Source organism: Haliotis rubra, unplaced genomic scaffold, assembly GCF_003918875.1.
Source record: "Haliotis rubra isolate DU_JTF1 unplaced genomic scaffold, ASM391887v1 Scf29, whole genome shotgun sequence".
Taxonomy (NCBI): Eukaryota; Metazoa; Mollusca; class Gastropoda; order Lepetellida; family Haliotidae; genus Haliotis; species Haliotis rubra.
Genome location: NW_025766957.1, coordinates 1,338,560 through 1,358,473, shown reverse-complemented (window position 1 = coordinate 1,358,473; position 19,914 = coordinate 1,338,560). Strand labels below are relative to the sequence as shown.

General features: G+C 42.5%; 1 protein-coding gene across 1 annotated transcript; it reads left to right on the top strand.

Moving 5' to 3' along the window:
• The first annotated feature begins 15 nt into the window (after nt 1–15).
• LOC124281791 (syntaxin-12-like) lies at nt 16–19,529 on the top strand. The gene is made up of 11 exons (XM_046717777.1): nt 16–171; nt 1,141–1,240; nt 2,400–2,465; nt 2,678–2,747; nt 4,161–4,245; nt 5,343–5,417; nt 5,988–6,074; nt 7,435–7,566; nt 8,293–8,365; nt 10,235–10,317; nt 17,297–19,529. Exons 2-11 carry the CDS (start codon nt 1,159–1,161, stop codon nt 17,390–17,392), a joined length of 849 nt encoding a protein of 282 aa, XP_046573733.1. The 5' UTR covers nt 16–171; nt 1,141–1,158; the 3' UTR covers nt 17,393–19,529.
• Nucleotides 19,530–19,914: the final 385 nt, after the last annotated feature.

The following is a 19,914-nucleotide window of genomic DNA, read 5'->3' as shown; positions in this document are numbered from 1 at the left end:
CGGAAGTAAATTAGGGGAGGTAATCATATGGTAAAGTCGATCATGTGAGCGGTAGTCGTTGTACTCATATTATTTTTGACTCATAGCGTCGATATCATGAATCAGTGAAGAGGCTAGACATACGTCCATATCAATAACAACGCCATATATTTTACTTACATTCTGCTGCAGGTAGGGATTCTGGTGTAGCCAAGTCCTAATCTATTTCAATGTGGAACTATGGTGTGTCTACACACTTAGTGACTTACTGGACCGCCTTACATACCTTTTTAGTCAAGTATACGATTGTCACGACATGCAGAGCTTAACCATATTCAAATGGAATAAATGAGTTGAACTAGGTGGTATGTGATTGCGCTGTCGATTTAAGAGTTATTGAGGCCGTCGTCTGCCACTGCGATTTGGGCTTATAATCATCAGGCATCTTTAGTCTGTTAGTATCGATATGATTTCTATTATCGAGACACTTTCTTTGTCAGTGCTGTTCAGATGTATTTCTTTATTTATTGTTTTCATTTTGGTCAGTGCTGCAGTTTACAACGTCTTCAGATAACTGATACCTCTTGGTAAACGTTTCTCAATCACTGTCATGCAAATGTTCTTGGGCAGTTTGCATGTATTTCCTCTTACCAAAGATAATGCCATCAGCTTGAAATAGATCCTTAGATTGGCTGAACTGGGTACACCATCAGATTGTATGTTCAATGTTTCATTTCATGACATTTTTGGTTTTGGAGAAATGTCACTGAAGGGTTTGCATTTGTTTTTTCAAATGCTTACATTTCATATTCCAGCATGATTAAAGATATATCGCCATGTTGTGGGTTTTCGGATCCTGAACAACATCCATTGTTTTCTCGATTATTGTATGAACACGTCACTAACTTATTAAGGACATCTATATCGTCAACTCAAGCTATCATACAAATATTTACAAAATCTGTGTGATGCAAAACTGGCTCGTTATCGTGATCATAAACACTGCTCTTCAAAAATGTATGGTGCCTGAAACATATAATCCGATGTAAGAATATATTCAGGGCAATCAGAGGAAACAAATAAGAGTATTACATCAATAGTTATGTTTATGGTTAACATGTTCATCATAAATTATAAGTTGAAATGTTGTTTTTGTTGTAGTGAGACCACATTTCCACAATGTCTGGAGGAAGGTATGGGGCAGTTTCTGGTTACCGGGATGACCCTGGTTTCAGTGACTACAAAGATGACCCAGGAAATAGTGAGTACATGAGAAATAATTCTAAAGCATGTGCAACAGTGTGCAGATAGAACTCAATGAAGAGCCAGTATAACAGGGGACATTAGTTGGATATTAAACTCTTATGCAATCATTTCAAACAAACCATATAACTTTAACATAAGTCATCATCCTCTAACATGTCTGATGAAATAACCTAGGTTAAAGACTTAATTGGAACTTGCAGCTTAGGCTGGTCATAATGATGCATGATCGGGGTAATGGGATTTTCATGGCCTTCTCATATCCTGATAATGGATCCTAGGTTTGGGGCAAATCAAATGTTTGTAAAAATTCCCAGTTTGGAATTTAATTGAATGCTATGTTGAAATACTTGATCATGATGATGTTTATATTTCCCATGTGCCTTCAGCTTCTAGCTAATGTGCTGGGGACATTTGCTTTAAATGTAGAAAAATCCCTATATCAATGCATGGTCTGGTAGTACTGGCATGGTGTTGTTGTGCTAACAGGTTAACCACACTTCTCTCAAAATAAATAATGCATTTCTCTCAATAATACTAGCTATCAGCCCTCAGGGAAGCTACCATATAATTTATTCCAAACAAAATTATGTATTTAGATTACAAATTAAATTAAAAAGTTCAAATGAATTAATGCAACGTTGTATTAAATCAAGTCTCATGCCCTCTACTGACCGAACATAATTTAACCGAACTCCATAGAGTGATGTCCCTTGGAGCGTTCTTTACGATTATAGCCTGCGCACAACTTGTGATTGAAAACCAGTTTGGCAAACACCGACAACACTGCATGTGACAGTTTTTGATGTACAGAGCAATTGTTTATATTCCATATGTGGCAAGTGTTCTCTTTTTGGAAGCTATTCGCCTCAAAGTTTCAGTTATCAATTTCAGGCAAGTTGTAAGGGATAATAAGTCTTTTATTGCATCAATAGAAAGCTAAAGTGAGTGCATATGCTCCAATATGTAAAATATAGGCCAAAATATTATCCAAAATGTGTGATATTGTGCCTTTAATGATGATTTGCTCTAATGCTTATAATCATGATAATGTTTTGAAACATTTGTGTGGACACTTTGAGTATCATGCCTGTGCTGTTTCATATGGGATTTACATTTGTCAGGTAGGAATGTCAAGGATATGTTTGTCTTCCAGGGGGGATTTTCAGCTGATGAAGTCTTTGATCAAATCAGAACTAATGTCTTCAAAATCAACAATGGAGGTAAGTCACAAATTAACGAAAACAATTGTTTTGTTATATCCAAAAAGGTAGAATGTTAGTATGTTACATTGTTTACAATGAGAATATTGCTAACAATATTGCTGTATTTGTACTGGGAAGAATATGAATCTTATAAATGTTATGAGCATGATACTTTTTTCAGGAGTTATGAATAATATGAAAGTTAATTATTTCTTGATTGTTTCTTTCAGCAAATGTTGTTGACCGAGCCATGAAAAGCATAGGGTCAGAAAGAGACAGTGTCCAGCTTAGAGATAAAATGTAAGTGTACTTGAACAAGTGAAGCATTGACTGTCTTTTGTGAAATATTGCTGTGGGAAAATGATCGTCACAGTTTTCAGCTATAAGTTTAATGTGTGTAATGCATTAAGTCTCATTGGTTGTCAAATGATTCAGCATATACTGGGCCACAACTAACCACTTATCATGAGGAGTTCCTTGCTTTGAAAACTTGGTTGTTGGTTTTAGTCCTGGATTTGCCCCCAGTTATGATGTTTATGGGTGTCTGTTGTAGAGCATTGCAAAATGTACAGTCTGCTTCACCTATGGCTTTCCTTGATATAAACTTCTATAGTGCGATTGGCACCTTAATAATAAAAAATTCATGAGTTGTCTCCCTTTTCATGGCATTTTCTCAATTAAATGGTCCAACCTTTTCAAGGTTATCAATGAAGGTGTTGCATATGCCAAGTGTATATTTAAAGCATTAACACAAATTAATATTGATACTTATAAGTGCATTCATCGAACTTAAAATGTTAGTATAGGATACAGTGTTACAGACAGATGCTTCTAGGTGAAATCCAGTCCAGTACAGTACAGTCCAAATACATGAGCATACAATGCTAAATGCTCTCATGATTAATTATTACTGTACCAGGTCTCTTCATTCTTAAAATCTTTCTTCAAAACATTGTTAAACTTCTGTTTGCTGAATCAGTCATTTCCTTCCACTTAAATATGAATATGTCATTTCATGTCATTTCCTCCCAATCTGGGCGTTGGGTAGCCTAGTCTTAAAAGCATTCGCTTGTCACGCCAAAGATCCTGGTTTGATTCCCCACATGGGCACAATGTGTGAAGCCCATTTCTGGTGTCCTCTGCCAGGATTTTGCCGAAATATTGCTAAAAGCGGCGTAAAGCTAAACTCACTCACTCCTCCCAGTCCTGTATTGTCACTTGCTAATAATAAAGCACTCCGAGTCTCTCATCTCTATTCTGTTTACTTTACTTTGGCACCAAAATCTGAATGTTTGTGAATGATGGCGGTGCAACATTTGTACTCGTCAGTTCTACAAACGGGCATTACGATGCTTTAATACCAGTAGTACTTGTCATGGCAGAATAATCAGGAGCCTTGGTATGTCAAGACTATCATTAGAGTGACAACCCGTGAATGTCTGGGTTAGAATATTGGCCTTCAGTAACCCATGCTTGTCGTAAGAGGCGACTAACGGGATCGGGTGGTTAGGCTCACTGACTTGGTTGACACATGTCATCGGTTCCCAATTGCGCTGATCGATGCTCATGCTGTTGATCACTGGATTCTCTGTTCCAGACTCGATTATTTACAGACTGACACCATATAGCTAAAATATTGCTGAGTGCGACGTAAAACTCAGTTCACTCACTCACTCATTAGAGTTACATTAATGCTTAGATACTTTCTTGTAGCCATGAGACATCACAGAGTACACATCAGCTGGTTCAGACGACCATGAGACTGATAAAATCAGCTGGAAGCAAGAGAATAAACAAGGTTAGACAAGATGGACAGTTGAAAGTGCAATTAGTATGATTGTTCAAAAGGCTTACTCTCAATTTGAATTTGAATTCAGGGCATTGGGTGGCCTAGTGGTTAAAGCATTATCTCGTCACACCGAAGGCCAAGGTTCGATTCCCCATATGGGCACAATGTGTGAAGCCCATTCCTGGTTTACCCTGCCGTGATATTGCTGGAATATTGCTAAAAGCGGCCTAAAACCCAACTCACTCATCAATTTGAATTTTGCAGGGGATTTCATCTTTGATGAACTTAATGAACACATGCAAGAAACTCAGAACGAATTGATTGGTCACCGTTTGTCGCATGTTTCTAAGGTGTGAGCATTCAACATATGAATCGTGAAAACCCGGGTTTGATTCCCCACATGGGTACAACGTGTTAAGCCCATTTCTGGTGTTCCCCGCCGTAATATTGCTGGAATATTGCTAACAGCAGCATTAAACCAAACTCAATCACACATTCCCGATTCCTTGAATTTTGGTTTAGAACATAAGGGGAAATTCACGTTGGAAATTAAACAATGTTATGCTTTTGAAACTAATGGTAAAATTTAAACAATGATATGTACACGTTTATGGTTTGCCGAAAATTTAATCACTTTTTTTTACTTTTAGCTATTTTTTGTTATTGCCAACTTCATTGAGATTTTGGGGAAGAATATGTCCTCATTATGTCATGCTTTCTGTAAGACAGTAAAGAGGATTGGACAGACAGATTTGGTTACAGTCATATCATGCCCATATAGTTTTCATGGTTACTCCGAACCCGGGTTAGAATTGCTTGTCGTAAGAGGCGACTTATGGGATCAGGTGGTCAGGCTTGCTGACTTGGTTGACACATGTTATCATATCCCAGTTGTGTAGATCAATGCTCATGCTGTTGATCACTGGATTGTCCAGTCCAGATTCGATTATTTACAGACTAGGTTTGATTCCCCATACATGGGTACAATGTGTGAAGCTTATTTCTGGTGTCCCTCACCATGATATTGCTTGAATATTGCTAAATTTGGCATAAAACCATACCAGACTTTAAGCAGCATTTACTGACTTCACACAATTTGATTCCAGCAACAGAAACTCCAACTTGACCGTCTCAGGAATGACTTCCAGGAAGCAGTGCAAAGATACCAGTCTTTACAGAGGGTAGGTCTGCTAGGGAGTGTGTGTGTGTGTGTGTGTGTGCATGCGTGCATGTGTATGCTGCACGCTGAATGGACGTTTACCAGTCTCTACAGTGGGTAGGTCTTGAAGAGCTTTGGTTTGGCTCAATACTGTAATTAGCTTTGGATGCCGACCAGTTTCTGCTGATGGTAGGCCTGCTAGGAAATGACGGTGTTAGATAGGCTAATATAATTCATACTTTTACTGACTCTTTTCATTGTGTTAGTGCCCATTTGTGGTGTTCCCTGCAGTGATGTTGCTGGAACATTGCTAAAAGCGGCGTAAAACCATACTCACTCACTCATTGTGTTAGTGTTGAAAAAACTATGGGTCAAGTTTTCATATGAGTGTGCTCTGTCTTGCTTGGTGACAACTACTGCAGCCTTTGTAACTTTCCTCAATCTTTTTGTTCATTGTCTGCAACCCATTTCTGGTGTCCCCTGCTGTGATATTGCTGGAATATTGCTAAAAGCGCCATAAAACCAAACTCACTCATTGTCTGTAAGGTATACATTGTGTGTTCTGTAACCAAGCTGTACTTTGGGTTTTCAGAAAGCAGCTGAGAAGGTGAAAACAACTGTGATTATGAGTCCTAAAGGGTCATCGTCGAAGCCATTGGTGGATTTGGCCCCCTATCAGGTGAGTTTTGAAGCTTGCAACAGTGGAGGCACCCTCACTGATTCAGGGTGACAATGGCCCTCTGAATACTACCCTTGTTGTAAAGAGTCTTCAAACTGTTGGGGCAGTGGGGTAGCCTAGTGGTTAAAGCATTCGCTCGTCACGCTGAAGGCCCAGGTTCGACTTCCCACATGGGTACAATGTGTGAAGCCCATTTCTGGTGTCCCCCGCCATGATATTGCTTGGATATTGCTAAAATCGGAGTAAAACCAAACTCACTCACTCAAGCTGTGATTGATTTGACCTGACTATGTGTGTTGTTGTGTAATTGTGTCTTCAGGTTGTTCAGTTATCGACTGATTGGCCTTGTCCAGATTCCTTTATTATTCCCTGCCACATAGTGGGATACAAGATTGGAGTTCCTCAGTCTGTCCATCTGCTTCTCAATGGGGACACTGTTTCCCCGAAACTGTTCAAATGAGAGATATCAAATCTTACACACTGATCATACTGATCACATGGTGAAATATGTATAAGTATTGGTGTAGCAGCTTACAATTCTTCAGAGTTAAGGTCCTTGCTCACTGCTTTTCAACCTAAACCATACTGTGTGAAATGGACGTTTTCTCAGAAAAACATACTGAAGGTACTGATAAGCTACTGACTGAGAGTGTTTAAGAGATCTAAGAGATAGTTCTCCAGACTGAGTGTAAGAATGTGTGTTATAAGTTATATTTAAATTCCCTGGCTATCTTTTTTAGATTTTTGTACATGCTATCATTTCTTCATAGTTACATTGTGTGAAGCCCATTTCTGGTGTCCCCTGCCGTGATGTTACTGGAATATTGCTAAAAGCAGCGTAAAACTAAACTCACTCACTCACTCATAATTACATTAACGTCCATTTATTCTCCACTATACTGAAAAAAACACAAATTCTAATGAGCCTTGAGGTGAGGGATTGTTGAGTGTTAATGGTATCACTATGTGGCTTAAATATTGTTGACTTTCATAAACCATTTACTCAAATTTGTCAAAAATAGATCTGTCAGTGTTTAGAAACCACAAATGCCTATTTGGGCATTTATTGTGCAACTCGTGAAGATACGGGTTAGACTTGATCTTCAGTAACCCATGCTTGTCGTAAGAGGCGACTAATGGGATCGGGTGGTCAGGCTCGCTGACTTGATCCACACTTGTCATTGTATCCCAATTGTGTAGTCTGATGCTCATGCTGTTGATCACTGTATTGTCTGGTCCAGACTTGATTATATACAGACCTCCGCCATATAGCTGGAATATTGCTGAGTGTGGCGTAAAACTAAACTCACTCATTTATTGTGCAAAAGCTTGGTGGTTTAAACAGACTAGGTTTGTTCAGGATGACGGGACGGCGGACACAAGTCAGCTAATACAGGATGACCGACGGGCACAGCTACAGGAACAACAAGTGATCATCGAGGATGACCTTGCCCTCATCAGGGAGCGAGAAGAGAGGATTCGACAGCTTGAGGTAAGTTTTGGCAATTTGTTTCATCTGAGCTAAGGGGCGGTGGGGTAGCATAGTGGTTAAAGCGTTCACTCGTCAAGCCAAAGACCCGGTTTCCATTCCCTACATGGGTACAATTTGTGAAGCCCATTTCTGGTGTCCCCTGCCGTGATATTACTGGAATATTGCTACAAGCAGAGTAAAACCATATTCACACTTACACTCATCTGAGCTAAAGCCAGTTTTTTAGTAGGTGACTGCAATCATTAAGGGAATATATCATTTTCTATAAGAAGCAGAACAATTTGTTTCAGTAAGTAGTTGGTAAGATATCCAGGGAAATGTTGGTTTTGACATTGTTTGGACATTTTTTTATATATTTCAACTATAAAGTATTGTATGATACATCAGTGTCCCCATAGATTGAAACACACTTTGTTATTCTATATAGGTACAGATACAAAATATGTAAACCTGCAATTAATCCCAGATATGAACTAGGCTTATCCATGAAATGTTTAAAATTGATTCCTCTCATTTTCTCATTGAACATCTTAACCATTGTAATTTTAAATAATGGAACATCACTGAGTTACTAGAATTGTCCGCTGTGAGTCATACTCATGTCACCTTGTATTGAGCAAACATTGGCATGATGGGGAGATGGATCTATCTATCTTAGGGTAGACATATGAGACAGAACGATAGACTGACAGTGGGTTTTATCGAGAGATCAACTGTTCATTTCAGTCTGACATCCTTGATGTTAATGAGATTTTCCGAGACCTGGGTGCCATGATACAAGAGCAGGGAGAAACACTAGGTGAGTACAGGAAACATGTTCAGTTGATGCTGGCTGGTTGCTGCACTATGGCTGTCACCATTTTCCTGAAGCAAGGGAGTTAACTCTGACTGTCCAGGTTCTGAACTAGCCAGGAGTTTGGTGGCTCGATCATAGTGTCATCAGTACCTATTACGAGTTGTGTACCTTCAATGATCCTTCTGTTGGCCAGTCAGATTTCACCTATGATATTACTTAAGTTTGGTTCTAACAAAATGGCTAGGTGAACATGAGATATTAATAACCGAGCCAGTTTACACTTGTTGTGACTGAATGGGTTCGATCACTGACTTTCCTTGTCATTGTGTCTCTGATTCAAGAGTGTGGTTTTGAATCCTGTATGGAATTCAACTCCTGAAAGTACAAGAATCTGCAATCCCAAATATAAGATGTTACATTTGACCTCACTTGGAATCACCATTATTTCTCGTCCACTTGTGTCATCAGAAGGTATGTTACTCCCATAGCAACAAATGTTTGAAAGTCAGATATGTTAACATAAAACATGGAGGCTTCCACACTTATGCTTACTGGGGGATTAAAGAGCCTATCTCATGCAGCCTCCCACTGGCAGCCATCTTTATGGCTTGATAGCTTGATAGCTTGGTTATCTTTGTATTCAAACACCAAGTTTTTGTGTAAAACAACCCATGAAGATCCAGGTTAGAACAGCAACCCATGCTTGGCGTATGAGGCTGTTACCAGGATCAGATGGTGAGGCTCACTGACTTTGCAGACATGTGTCATCGTATCCCGATTGTGTAGATCCATGCTCATACTGTTGATCACTGGATTGTCTGGTCCAGACTCGATTACTTACAGATCGCTGCCATATAGTTGCAATATTGCTGAATGTGACATTAAACAACAAGCAAACAAAAATCATTGTGTAAAATGGCTCTTTTCTTAGGTGTCAAGTGGATAGCTGATGCATCATTCTTGAATATCTTGATAGAATTATAGAATGGGGATAGGTTGATTACAGTAGACCTTCTGTTTCTGGGATGGACAACAACCAGTTAATTATCACGCATTTCTATTTTTTTATATTCACTTTCTTTTTCGTACAAAGTCAAAATACAGTGAGTCAGTCGTCCACTTCACAACGTAAAGACATTTCTATTCTTAGAATTTTGATAATGATCTTCCAGATGTACAGAGAATATGAAATAAACTAAATAGATAACAACTTCATTTAAAAAAGCTTATGGTATGAAGACCACAATTGTAGAAGTGATGGTAGACTTCAATTTATCTTCAAGTTGTATTCATCTAAATTATATGACAAATCTCGACATCTTTTTTGTCCCCCGCTGGAACGCGGAACAGGGGACTATGCATTCAGCAGCATCCGTCGTACGTCACGATTCTTGTTAACGCGATATCTCATGAACTGTTGTACCCAATGTCTTCAAATTTCATAGCAGCCTACATTGGGGGATTATGCAGACACCAGTCAATTTGGGTGACCTTGACCTTATTTTCAAGGTCACCATGACACTTTGACCACTTTTCAAACTCTTGTTAATGCGATATCTTGTGCACTGTTGTACCCAATGTTTTCAAATATGGTGACAGCCTACATTGGGAGATTACGTGGACACCAGTCAATTTGTGTGACCTTGACCTTATTTTCAAGGTGGGGGACATTGACATGTTAGTGGCAAACACTTGTTGATATGTGAAATGTTTGGATGTCTATTTGCTATACACACATTTTGTTTATGAAACCATAATAAGTTGTTATTACTGCCAACCATTAGGCTTTAGCCTATGGTAAGGCTGTATCGTCGGTGATATGACATTTTGTATCACATTGTTGGTAACTTCCTTTCCTGTCTTTGTCTTCAGACACAATAGAGGCGAATGTAGAGAAGGCGTATGGTAATGTGGAGACTGGCAATGAGCAGTTGGTGAAGGCATCACAGTATCAGGTAGGTGCTGGTATTACAGTGGTCAATTGTACTTTCAGAAGTAACATGAAAGCAAGGTCTTAGAATAAATGATTTTACTCTGCTTCCAGATTCTAAAATTTAAATTTTTAACTAATCCTGCACTACTTACTTCCTGCACTTATTGCTTACGGCTCGAAAAGCGTGGCTTGCCAGACGATGTCAAAAAGACGTAGAACTGCAATCACTTCCTGGTCTCGGCTGCTTACTCGTCTGCGCATGCGTCACCGGAAGGTGACGTCAGCCACCTCAGATTATTGCTTTTCGCACGCCTCGTTAGACGTGTTGTTTGCCAGCTCAACTTGTATCCTACGGGATTATATTTTGTGAAGCATTAATAAAGACTGACTTTGTGTGTATTTTGTTTTTGTACCCTCACGAGAAGTGTAGGTATTATCTTTCACTTTCTTTTTGTCATTCAGTAGTTCTGTGTAGTGATGTCGTTCGTTTATACACGGTCCGTCATCACACTTTCACTTCGCCATTAAAACACTTTGCCGTATTTGATCGTCGTTGTGTTTCATTTGGTTCAGGCTTATATACTATACCATATAATAGTGGTATATTTATTGTGCCTGTATTATGGTCTCTTAAACTTTCAGTTATTTTGAGACTTTTGTTCTCAACTTTGCTGTTATATTCATTACTTTGTGTAATGCGTTTACTGGGTTTTTCTGCTTCATTGCAGATCTATGTACAGCCAGTTGTATACATTGTCGGGTGGGAAGTCTCGTAAAGACCCTCATCCCCGATGTTTGAAATGTACTACTCAATGTACCCCTGGCCATAAATGTGCCAGCTGCGCTGTGCTATCACCCAAGAGTTTCTCCGTTTATCTCCAGGTTGTTAAGAAGCGCCTGGGACAACAGAGACGGAAGAGTATGTCTACTACGCCGACACCGGTCTTGGCGACCACTACGTCTACGTCAAGTGTTGCGGCGTCAACTGTGTCAACGAAGTGCGCCTGTCACCAGCATTCAGATTATGTCTTCGCCGCTTATGTCACGGGTGTTACAGCGTTTGTATGGCGTAGCGCGCCTTGGTGCTTGCAGCCGCTGCGCTTGGATCGGCGGGCGCCTGGCGCCGGTAGCTTGGCACTCCCTCACCTCCTCCGCTGTTGCCGATGTCATCTCCACAACGACCGATGGGCCAGCAGTTTGCGCCCGTATCAGACACCCCAGCCAGTGTTCGGGGCGAGGCGCCTTATGCGTATCAACCACATCACGGGGTTTCCAATGCCTCAGGCGTCTATGATGCAAAGCGCCATACGGCCACCAGCAGTTTGATGTATCCATGCTCAGCACTCTCTTGACTTTACTATCAGGTCAAGCCGGTACATCAGCGCCTATGCCGTTTATGCCACCAGCTACATCGGCGCTCTCCCCTACGGCCTCGGCCTCGGCCTTTGCCACCTTTGCCACCTCCGGCGATTCCGAGCCTCTGCCTCCTCCAGCATCGGTGCCTATCCTGTCAACTTTGTCTGCTCCTGTGCCCTCACGCCAGCGTCTCCGTTGCGTCCACGTCTTCGGCAGGCGAACATAGGTCGAGACCTCGTAGTAAAGCGTCTTCTGCTAAGGCGTCGTCTGCACGTAGCCGTTCCCCCTTGCCATTTCGTTCACCGTCCTCTGAGAGGGACTTTGCCCCAGACTATGAGGAAGACACGGGCTCTAATCACCTTGGCTTTGATCACGTGTTTGACTGGATTGCTGATCGTTTAATAGCCTCAGTCCCTTCACCAGGCCCTGATGTTGCAAAGTCACTTACTATTTGGGACTCGCCTTCCTTAATGTTACCAGCACATGAGGCGGTCAGAGAGATTCTCTCTACCCTTGATGAAGATTTGGCGGGGATGACTCTCAACCCAACTTTTAAAGCCTAGAGTGCGTCGTGATGACTATCCTATTCATGGCTTGGACTTTGCCCAGACAGTGACTAAGGTGGATGAGGAAATGAAGCGTGTGACAGGTTCTTCCTCTGTGTCCTCCTATAAAGTTCAGGATACAAGGGTCGGCGGCTTTGGACTTAGAGCTTAAGCGTATGCTCCGCCCTATATCGGCATTGGCGTCAGCGACTGATGCCATCACTCAGGATCTTAAGGAAATAAATCCGGATCGACTGGATCATCTCACAACTATGATGCTATGGCAGGGTAAAGTGATCACTGACCTGCGTGAACACCTTAGGTCGGGCTTGCCAGCGGCGTGCGTAATCCGTCGGCAAGGCTTCCTCTCCTTTTCTTCATGGGATTGAATTTCAGCGGAAATTATTCCACCAACCCTGGTCATCGTCGTCACTGTTTAACGATGCCATTCATGATGTTTATCGGCAGGTGTGTGATTTTGCCAAAGGGGAGACTGCCTTGAAAGCGTTTCAAAAGGGACAACGTCCTGCCTCCACGTCATCCAACACCTACCAGCCTCGGCGACCGTCTGTTCGGCGTGCCAGAAACTCAGCGCCGTCTCGTGGCAGGGGACGTGGTGCCAAGCCTAGATCAGACAGGGGTGGATATCAATGTCGCCGTGTTCCCGCCCAGGGCGACGGGCGTAGGGGCAAGTGAAGTGAGGGACACGCACGACTGGACACTCCCACCTCTAGTCGTCCCAGTTTATCCAACACCGGTAGGTGGGAGAATAGGGATCTTTTGGGAAAATCGGTCCATCCTAGAGGATCCATACGTCACCGATATATTGAGGCAGGGGTTTTGGCTCCCCCTCCTCTCCGATCCACCTCTGACAATGTTCCCGCTCCGGCACAATCACTTTCAGGTTCAACACAACCTTCTAGCGGAGAACATAGCGATTTTGTTGGAGAAAAGAGCCATCGAACTCCTCCCGTATCCCATCATAACACCAGGGTTTTATTCTCCAATATTCTTAGTGCCAAAGAAAGGGTCCGCGAAAATGAGGATGATTCACAATCTGTCCTATTTCAACGAGACTTTCCAGGAGCGATCCTCCCGCACTTCGAATGGCGTCCCTCGAATACCTCAAATCTATGGTATGCATCAGCGACTTCCTCATCAGCCTGGACCTACAGGATGCATACCTCGATGTTCCAATCCCCAGCGACAGGAAGTACCTGCGCGCTTTATTTTCAACAATCAACATTTCCAATGGGCTGTCCTCCCATTTGGAATTTCAAGCGGCCCGTGGTTGTTCACCACGTATCACAACTCCTATTTCCGGTATCTGCATTTGAGGGGCATCAATTTCGACCCATTACCTGGACGATTGCCTTATGCACCTGTTAGACCGTCTACTTCTTATACAACAACGGGATTTCACCCTTAGGTCTGTTAAGCCAACTAGGGCGGCTGGTCAACTTGGACAAATCGGAGCTTGTCCCGACTCACACTCTGGCGTTCATCGGAGGCCATTTCCAGGCGGACAAGAACCTAGTTCAGATTCCCTGGACAGGTGGGACAAGATTCAGTCTCTGATTCCCGCGGCGCTCTCCCAACCTCTGTCCCTCAGAGAGTGGTCAGTCACTTCTGGGATTGTTGGCGTCGGCGCAGGATCTTACCAGCAGAGGGCGTCTTCAACCGTCCTCTGCAGCGTTTTCTTCAACCATACATTCGTCGGGCAGGCGTTCATCAACGGTTTTGCCTTCCACCTCAGTTACATCGCTATCTTCTTTGGTGGACTTCGCCCATTGAGCGTCTTAGGAGGAGTCTCTTTGACAGAGCAGCCTCCGGATTGCCAACTGTTAAGTGGACGCCTCCTGCAGGGTTGGAAGCTCACTTACACGACCAGACAGCCTCCGGCCTGTGGTCGGGTCAACACATCAACTGGCATATAAACAGTCTGGAGTTGGAGGCCGTGATCCTCGCTATTCATCATTGGGCACATCGACTACGAGGAACTTGTCTTCTAGTGGCTACAGACAACACCACGGTCGTATGGTACATACGAAGGCAAGGGTCGACACACTCACATCTTCTCCTCGATCAGACCTTTCGGCTCTTTCAACTGGTCGACGATCTCCACATTCTGTTGAGAGTTCGGCATATTCAATATACTATCAGACGCTCTCTCGAGACCCGACAGAGTTGCTCCCACGGAGTGGATGCTACACAAGGAGGCCTTCACTCTTTTAAGTCACGCACTGGGTTCTCCAAACATAGATCTGTTTGCCACCAGCCAAAACCATCAACTGCCAGTGTATGTGTCCCCAGTCCCAGATCCAGCGGCTTGGGCGGTGGATGCTCTCAGCCTATCATGGGAGGGACTTCACGCGTATGCGTTCCCGCCACCAGTTCTATTACCCAAAGTTCTCGCAAAAGTCAAGGAGACAACTTGCTTACGACTAATTTTGGTCGCGTCTTGGTGGCCAGCCAGGAACTGGTTTCCCGTTCTACAAAGTCTAGTGGTAGGAGATCCCTTCCCTCTACCCACGTGGAGGAATGTTCTCGTGCACCCTCACAGCCGTCTTCCGCATCCGGCTCCAGACCGATTCAATCTGCACGCATGGACCATTTGCAGAAAGCACTGAGTGCTAAGGGTTTTTCGGCTAGAGCAGCCAAAGCCATTGCGACGGCGCACAGAACTTCTACTAGACATTTGTATGACGACAAGTGGCAGTCGTTTGAACGTTTTTGTGTTACCAAGAAGCAGGATCCGCTGACTGTGTCTCCTCAGTTCATAGCAGATTTCTTACTTTATCTCCGAACGTCCAGGCGTCTGAAGGGAGGCACCATTGCCACGTATTTGGCGGCAATTAGCTCTGTTTTAGCGATTCCCACTGACAGAAGGATTTCCAAAATCCCAGAATTACAGGCCATGCTTCGCTCATTCCGACTTGAAGACCAGAAGTTGAAGTTTAGATCGCCCGGCATGGAATCTCAACACTGTTTTAGACCATCTCCGTGGTGCACCTTATGAACCTCTTGATAACGCTTCCCTCGCTGATTTATCCAGGAAGGCGGCATTTCTGTTGTCATTAGCGACTGCGGCTAGAGTGAGTGAGGTTCACGCCCTTGACGTGACTAGGATCAAGTTTGAACGTCGTCGTCATGGTTCTGTGCACTTAGATCTGTGTTGGGATTTCATCGCTAAAAACCAACTACCAGGTCAACCTGATCGCCAGTTTTCCATCCGCCATTATCATCTATTGTTGGCTCTGAAGGCGATCGCGGAATTACTGTTATGTCCGATTCGATGCGGCTCAAAACTTACATTGATCGCACCAAAGGCGTTCGTGGTACAAGGAAGCGGTTATTTCTTCCACTGTCCCGGCGCCGCAGTCAGATGTCAGCAAAAACACTATTGCCTTATGGTTAAGAACAACCATTCTTCAGGCGTATAAAGCGGCTGGGCTGGACCCTCCTACGTCCTCTCATCCCCACGAGATTCGAGCACTTGCTTCGACTATGGCACTTCACAGTAATTGCACTGTGTCATCCATTATGCAAGGTTATTTTTGGCGGTCGGACACAGTGTTTGCCAGTCATTACTTGCGTGACATGGCTGTCAGGGACGTTAATGATGATGTCCACAGCTTCGGACCATTGGTGGTTGCTCAGCAACTCGCCATTCCCCGAAGAAAGTGACCCTCCTGCCTTGTGTTTCCTTCCACGGACCACCATGTGGGGAATGAGTTGTTTTTCTTCACAAACAACTAGGTATGTCAGTTAAGAAGTATCCTTGTTTTTCAAGTCCATGCTTTTGCTGCATTCCTTAAGCCGCCAGCTTTAAAATTAGTGGGTTCTTTTCATTTAAGGCGCAGTCTTATTTGCGAATTACCGCTACCTGATCGTCACTTTCGCTAATTAAGCTCTCTGTTATAGGCGCGTTATCAACGCTTCCCGAGAGCGGGATTACGGATTGAGCTGGCTGCTATTACGCGTAGCGTATGATCGCTCAGATGACGCCCACCTTCCAGCCTGTCGGATAAAGTGCAGGAAGTAAGTAGTGCAGGATTAGTTAAAAATTTAGTAAAATCTAAATATTTTTTATATTTGTATACTTATCCTGCACTACTTATGATAAGGCCCACCCTGTGCTATCAGCTACCTCCCCGCTTAGTTTTGCCATCTGTGGGATTTCTAAGCAATAATCTGAGGTGGCTGACGTCACCTTCCGGTGACGCATGCGCAGATGAGTAAGCAGCCGAGACCAGGAAGTGATTGCAGTTCTACGTCTTTTTGACATCGTCTGGCAAGCCACGCTTTTCGAGTCGTAAGCAATAAGTGCAGGAAGTAAGTAGTGCAGGATAAGTATACAAATATAAAAAATATTTAGATTTTACTAAGATTCAACCCTGAGCCTAGAATAGACTTATGCTCCTGTTAGGAGACTCATTATCAGTGAACCATTTTGATTATGGTTTGTGAGATGTCTTTTGTTGAGTTCTGTCCTTTTGCAGTGGAAACATTGGACACCATTGTGTATTTTATTAGATGGTGCGTTTCATATTGAAACATGACCTATGTATCGAGATTCATATTGTATCGTGACCTGTGTGTCAAGATTCATGTTGCACATCTTGTAATACATTTTTTAGTGTGACGTTGCCACATTGTTTCACCCCTATTACATTACAGTGTTCATTCTAAGCTGTGCCCTTGCAATATTCGCGCACAAATATTTAACACGGCGCACTGAACATGTATGGGCAGGTCGTGTTGGTGCATCCATAAATGTAAATCTGAAGCATGTCACCAGTTTGTTTTGCTTGGCAACTCAAGCTAAACTCAAGTACGTCTTTGGTTTCTCTTGTTGATCTTACCTGGATTGCAAGTTTAAAAAGGAAGTGAACTCATACTAGTGACTAGTAGTGTATGGCTAAAACGTCATAGCAATTTGACATGACCCACAATATTTTCTAGATGACCCACATAACTGAGGCTGGTGGGCCATGGGCTCACTATTTAGAAATGCTGGAATGAACACTGACGTTTCTGTAGCTTTATTGTGGCTTACAAACTACTTCATGCTAATTCATTACATTTATTCTCTGTCAGAAATCCTCCCGAAAGAAGATGTGCTGTCTGCTGGTGGTATTCTTAGTGATCGCAATCATTATCACGATCATACTTGTGGTGACTCTAAAGAAGTGATAGCAGCTGCCACCGTATCCATTGGACAAAACTCACTGAAACTGGGTTACATTCCTCGACCATAAGTTCACCTGGATGATAGTGAATTATTCTTGCTAATGCCAAGTTGTGTTTGGGTCATATCTGTGACAAATATACTTCCCAGATGGTGCTCATATAACTGACTATTTGAGATACCAGATGGGGTAAGTTGTGGTTGATTCAGATGGACAAATTGTTAGCTCTAAAATGATTCACCATATGATATTCACTGGGTTGTCTTTCATTACAGAATATATGTATAGTAGGACTGGTTGCACTAAACAAAATGAAATTTTCAGTATTTTGACTGTGGTTTCAAAGCCAGTATAAGGTCAGCAGATTTGTATTTTTTTAAATTCATAAGACAGTGAGTGAGTATGGCTTAGCGCCGCTTTTAGCAATATTCCAACATTATCATGGCAGGGGATACCAGAAATGGGCTTTACACGTTGTACCCATGTGGGGAATCGAACTCGGGCCTTCGGCATGACGAGCGAATGCTTAAACCACTAGGCTACCCCACCGCCCCTCATCAGACAGGGTTTAAAGTGACATGGAAATGTGTGTCCATCATACATAAGTGTATAGAATGGATGCAGTAGCACACAGTAGTGAATACTACCAAATTCTTGAAAAGAAATATAAAGGTATGTAACTGAAGTAAATATCGGGGGCGGTGGGGTGCCCTGATGGTTAAAGCATTCGCTCATCACGCCAAAGACACAGGTTCAATTAACCACCTTGGCAAAATGTGCAAAGCTCATTTCTGGTGTCCCCTGCTGTGATATTGCTGAAATATTGGTAAAAGTGGCGTAAAAGCATGCTCACTCACTTATGCACTGAAGTAAGTACTTTGCACCATGTCATGACTTCACAGGACCCTAGTATTTCCAGTAAGATCCCTTGAGATTAGTTAATTGGAAGTCCTTTGGTTCCTAGTTCTCAAGGTTAAGGGGGTGGTCGGTTAGCCTTGTGGTTGAAGTGTTTGCTCATCACGCCACAGAACCGGATTCGATTGCCCATGTGTGTGTACAATGTTTGAAGCCCATTTCTGGTGTCCCCTGCCATGATATTGCTGGAATATTACTAAAAGCGGCATGAACCTGAACTCACTCACTCAAGGTTAAGGTGAAACCCTGCTAGGTGTCTAGTTAATTCTTTGATGGTTGAATACAGTACCTCAATTGTCGCACAAGTGTACCATTCACATGATTCAAGAGCTAATCAATGAATGACTGCACAAAAAGGATTTTTCAAGAGGAAGGAAAACAATTCAAGATGGCTGGCAATAATGAAAAGAATATTGGATACAACAAATAATATGAATTGTATAAAAATAACAATACAAGATGTACAGGGCACATCTGTGATGTGTCCTATTGTTTTATAGTGTATATATTCAATATCTGTGTTGTTGCTATTTATTCTATGCCATACATGAGACTGCTGTGACCAATCAGTGTTTGAGGAGAGAGGAGGTTTCACTACAAAGGTGTCACTCATTGGCAGTACTTTATGGGTTCATATACTCTACCTTGCTAATGAATATAGGGTCGATGGGGTAGCCTAGTGGTCAAAGCATTCAGTTGTCACACCGAAGACCCAGGTTCAGTTCCCCACATGGGTACAATGTGTGAAGCCTGTTTCTGGTGTTCCCCTGCCATTATATTGCTGGAATATTGCAAAAAGCATATAAGAAGTCCATTTCTTTCTTGATACTACTTGAATATTGCTTTTTAAAAGCAGTGTAAAACCATACTCTTTCAATAACAGGCCACAGAAGGTTCACACAAAACTTAATACCCAGACTGGGCATATTTATTTCAGTGAAGTTATGTGCTCAGTTAAAATAGTCAGATGTCACTATTGCACCCAAAATGGCCATACTGATTGAAAACGATGGAGAAATGTATTGTATACAAACCCATGGAGTATTGACAAAGGAGTTGCAGTATGATGTCTGTAAACTGAAATTAAATATATTGTGTCTACACATAGTTTTCAGGTTTTTTAATTTGTATATAAAACAGATGGCAATAGAGCTGTACGTGTATGAAACCTATCGACAACTGTGAGGTGTATCCTGTATATTTGTATTAAACATTCATTCATCGGGTTTCTCCGTTCTGTTAGAGACTGTTCGTCCTATACAAGAGGCATTACATACTTGATGTAAAGCAACTTAAACATGTTAAATGAGGATTGGGTGGTTACAATATGTGACCTTGGTACTGTAGTACAAAGTGATCTTAGAGCTAAGGTGATTGTTAGGGCGGTGGGGTAGCATAGTGGTTGAAGCGTTTGCTTGTCATGCCGAAGATCCTGGTTCGATTCCCCACATGGGCACAATGTGTGAAGCCCAGTTCTGGTGTCCTCTGCCGTGATATTGCTGGAATATTGCTAAAACCGGCGTAACATTAAGCTCACTCTCTCACTTAGGTGATTGTTACATCCATACCTTGACAGAGACGTAGCACTAAGGTTATTCAGTACAACAGCAC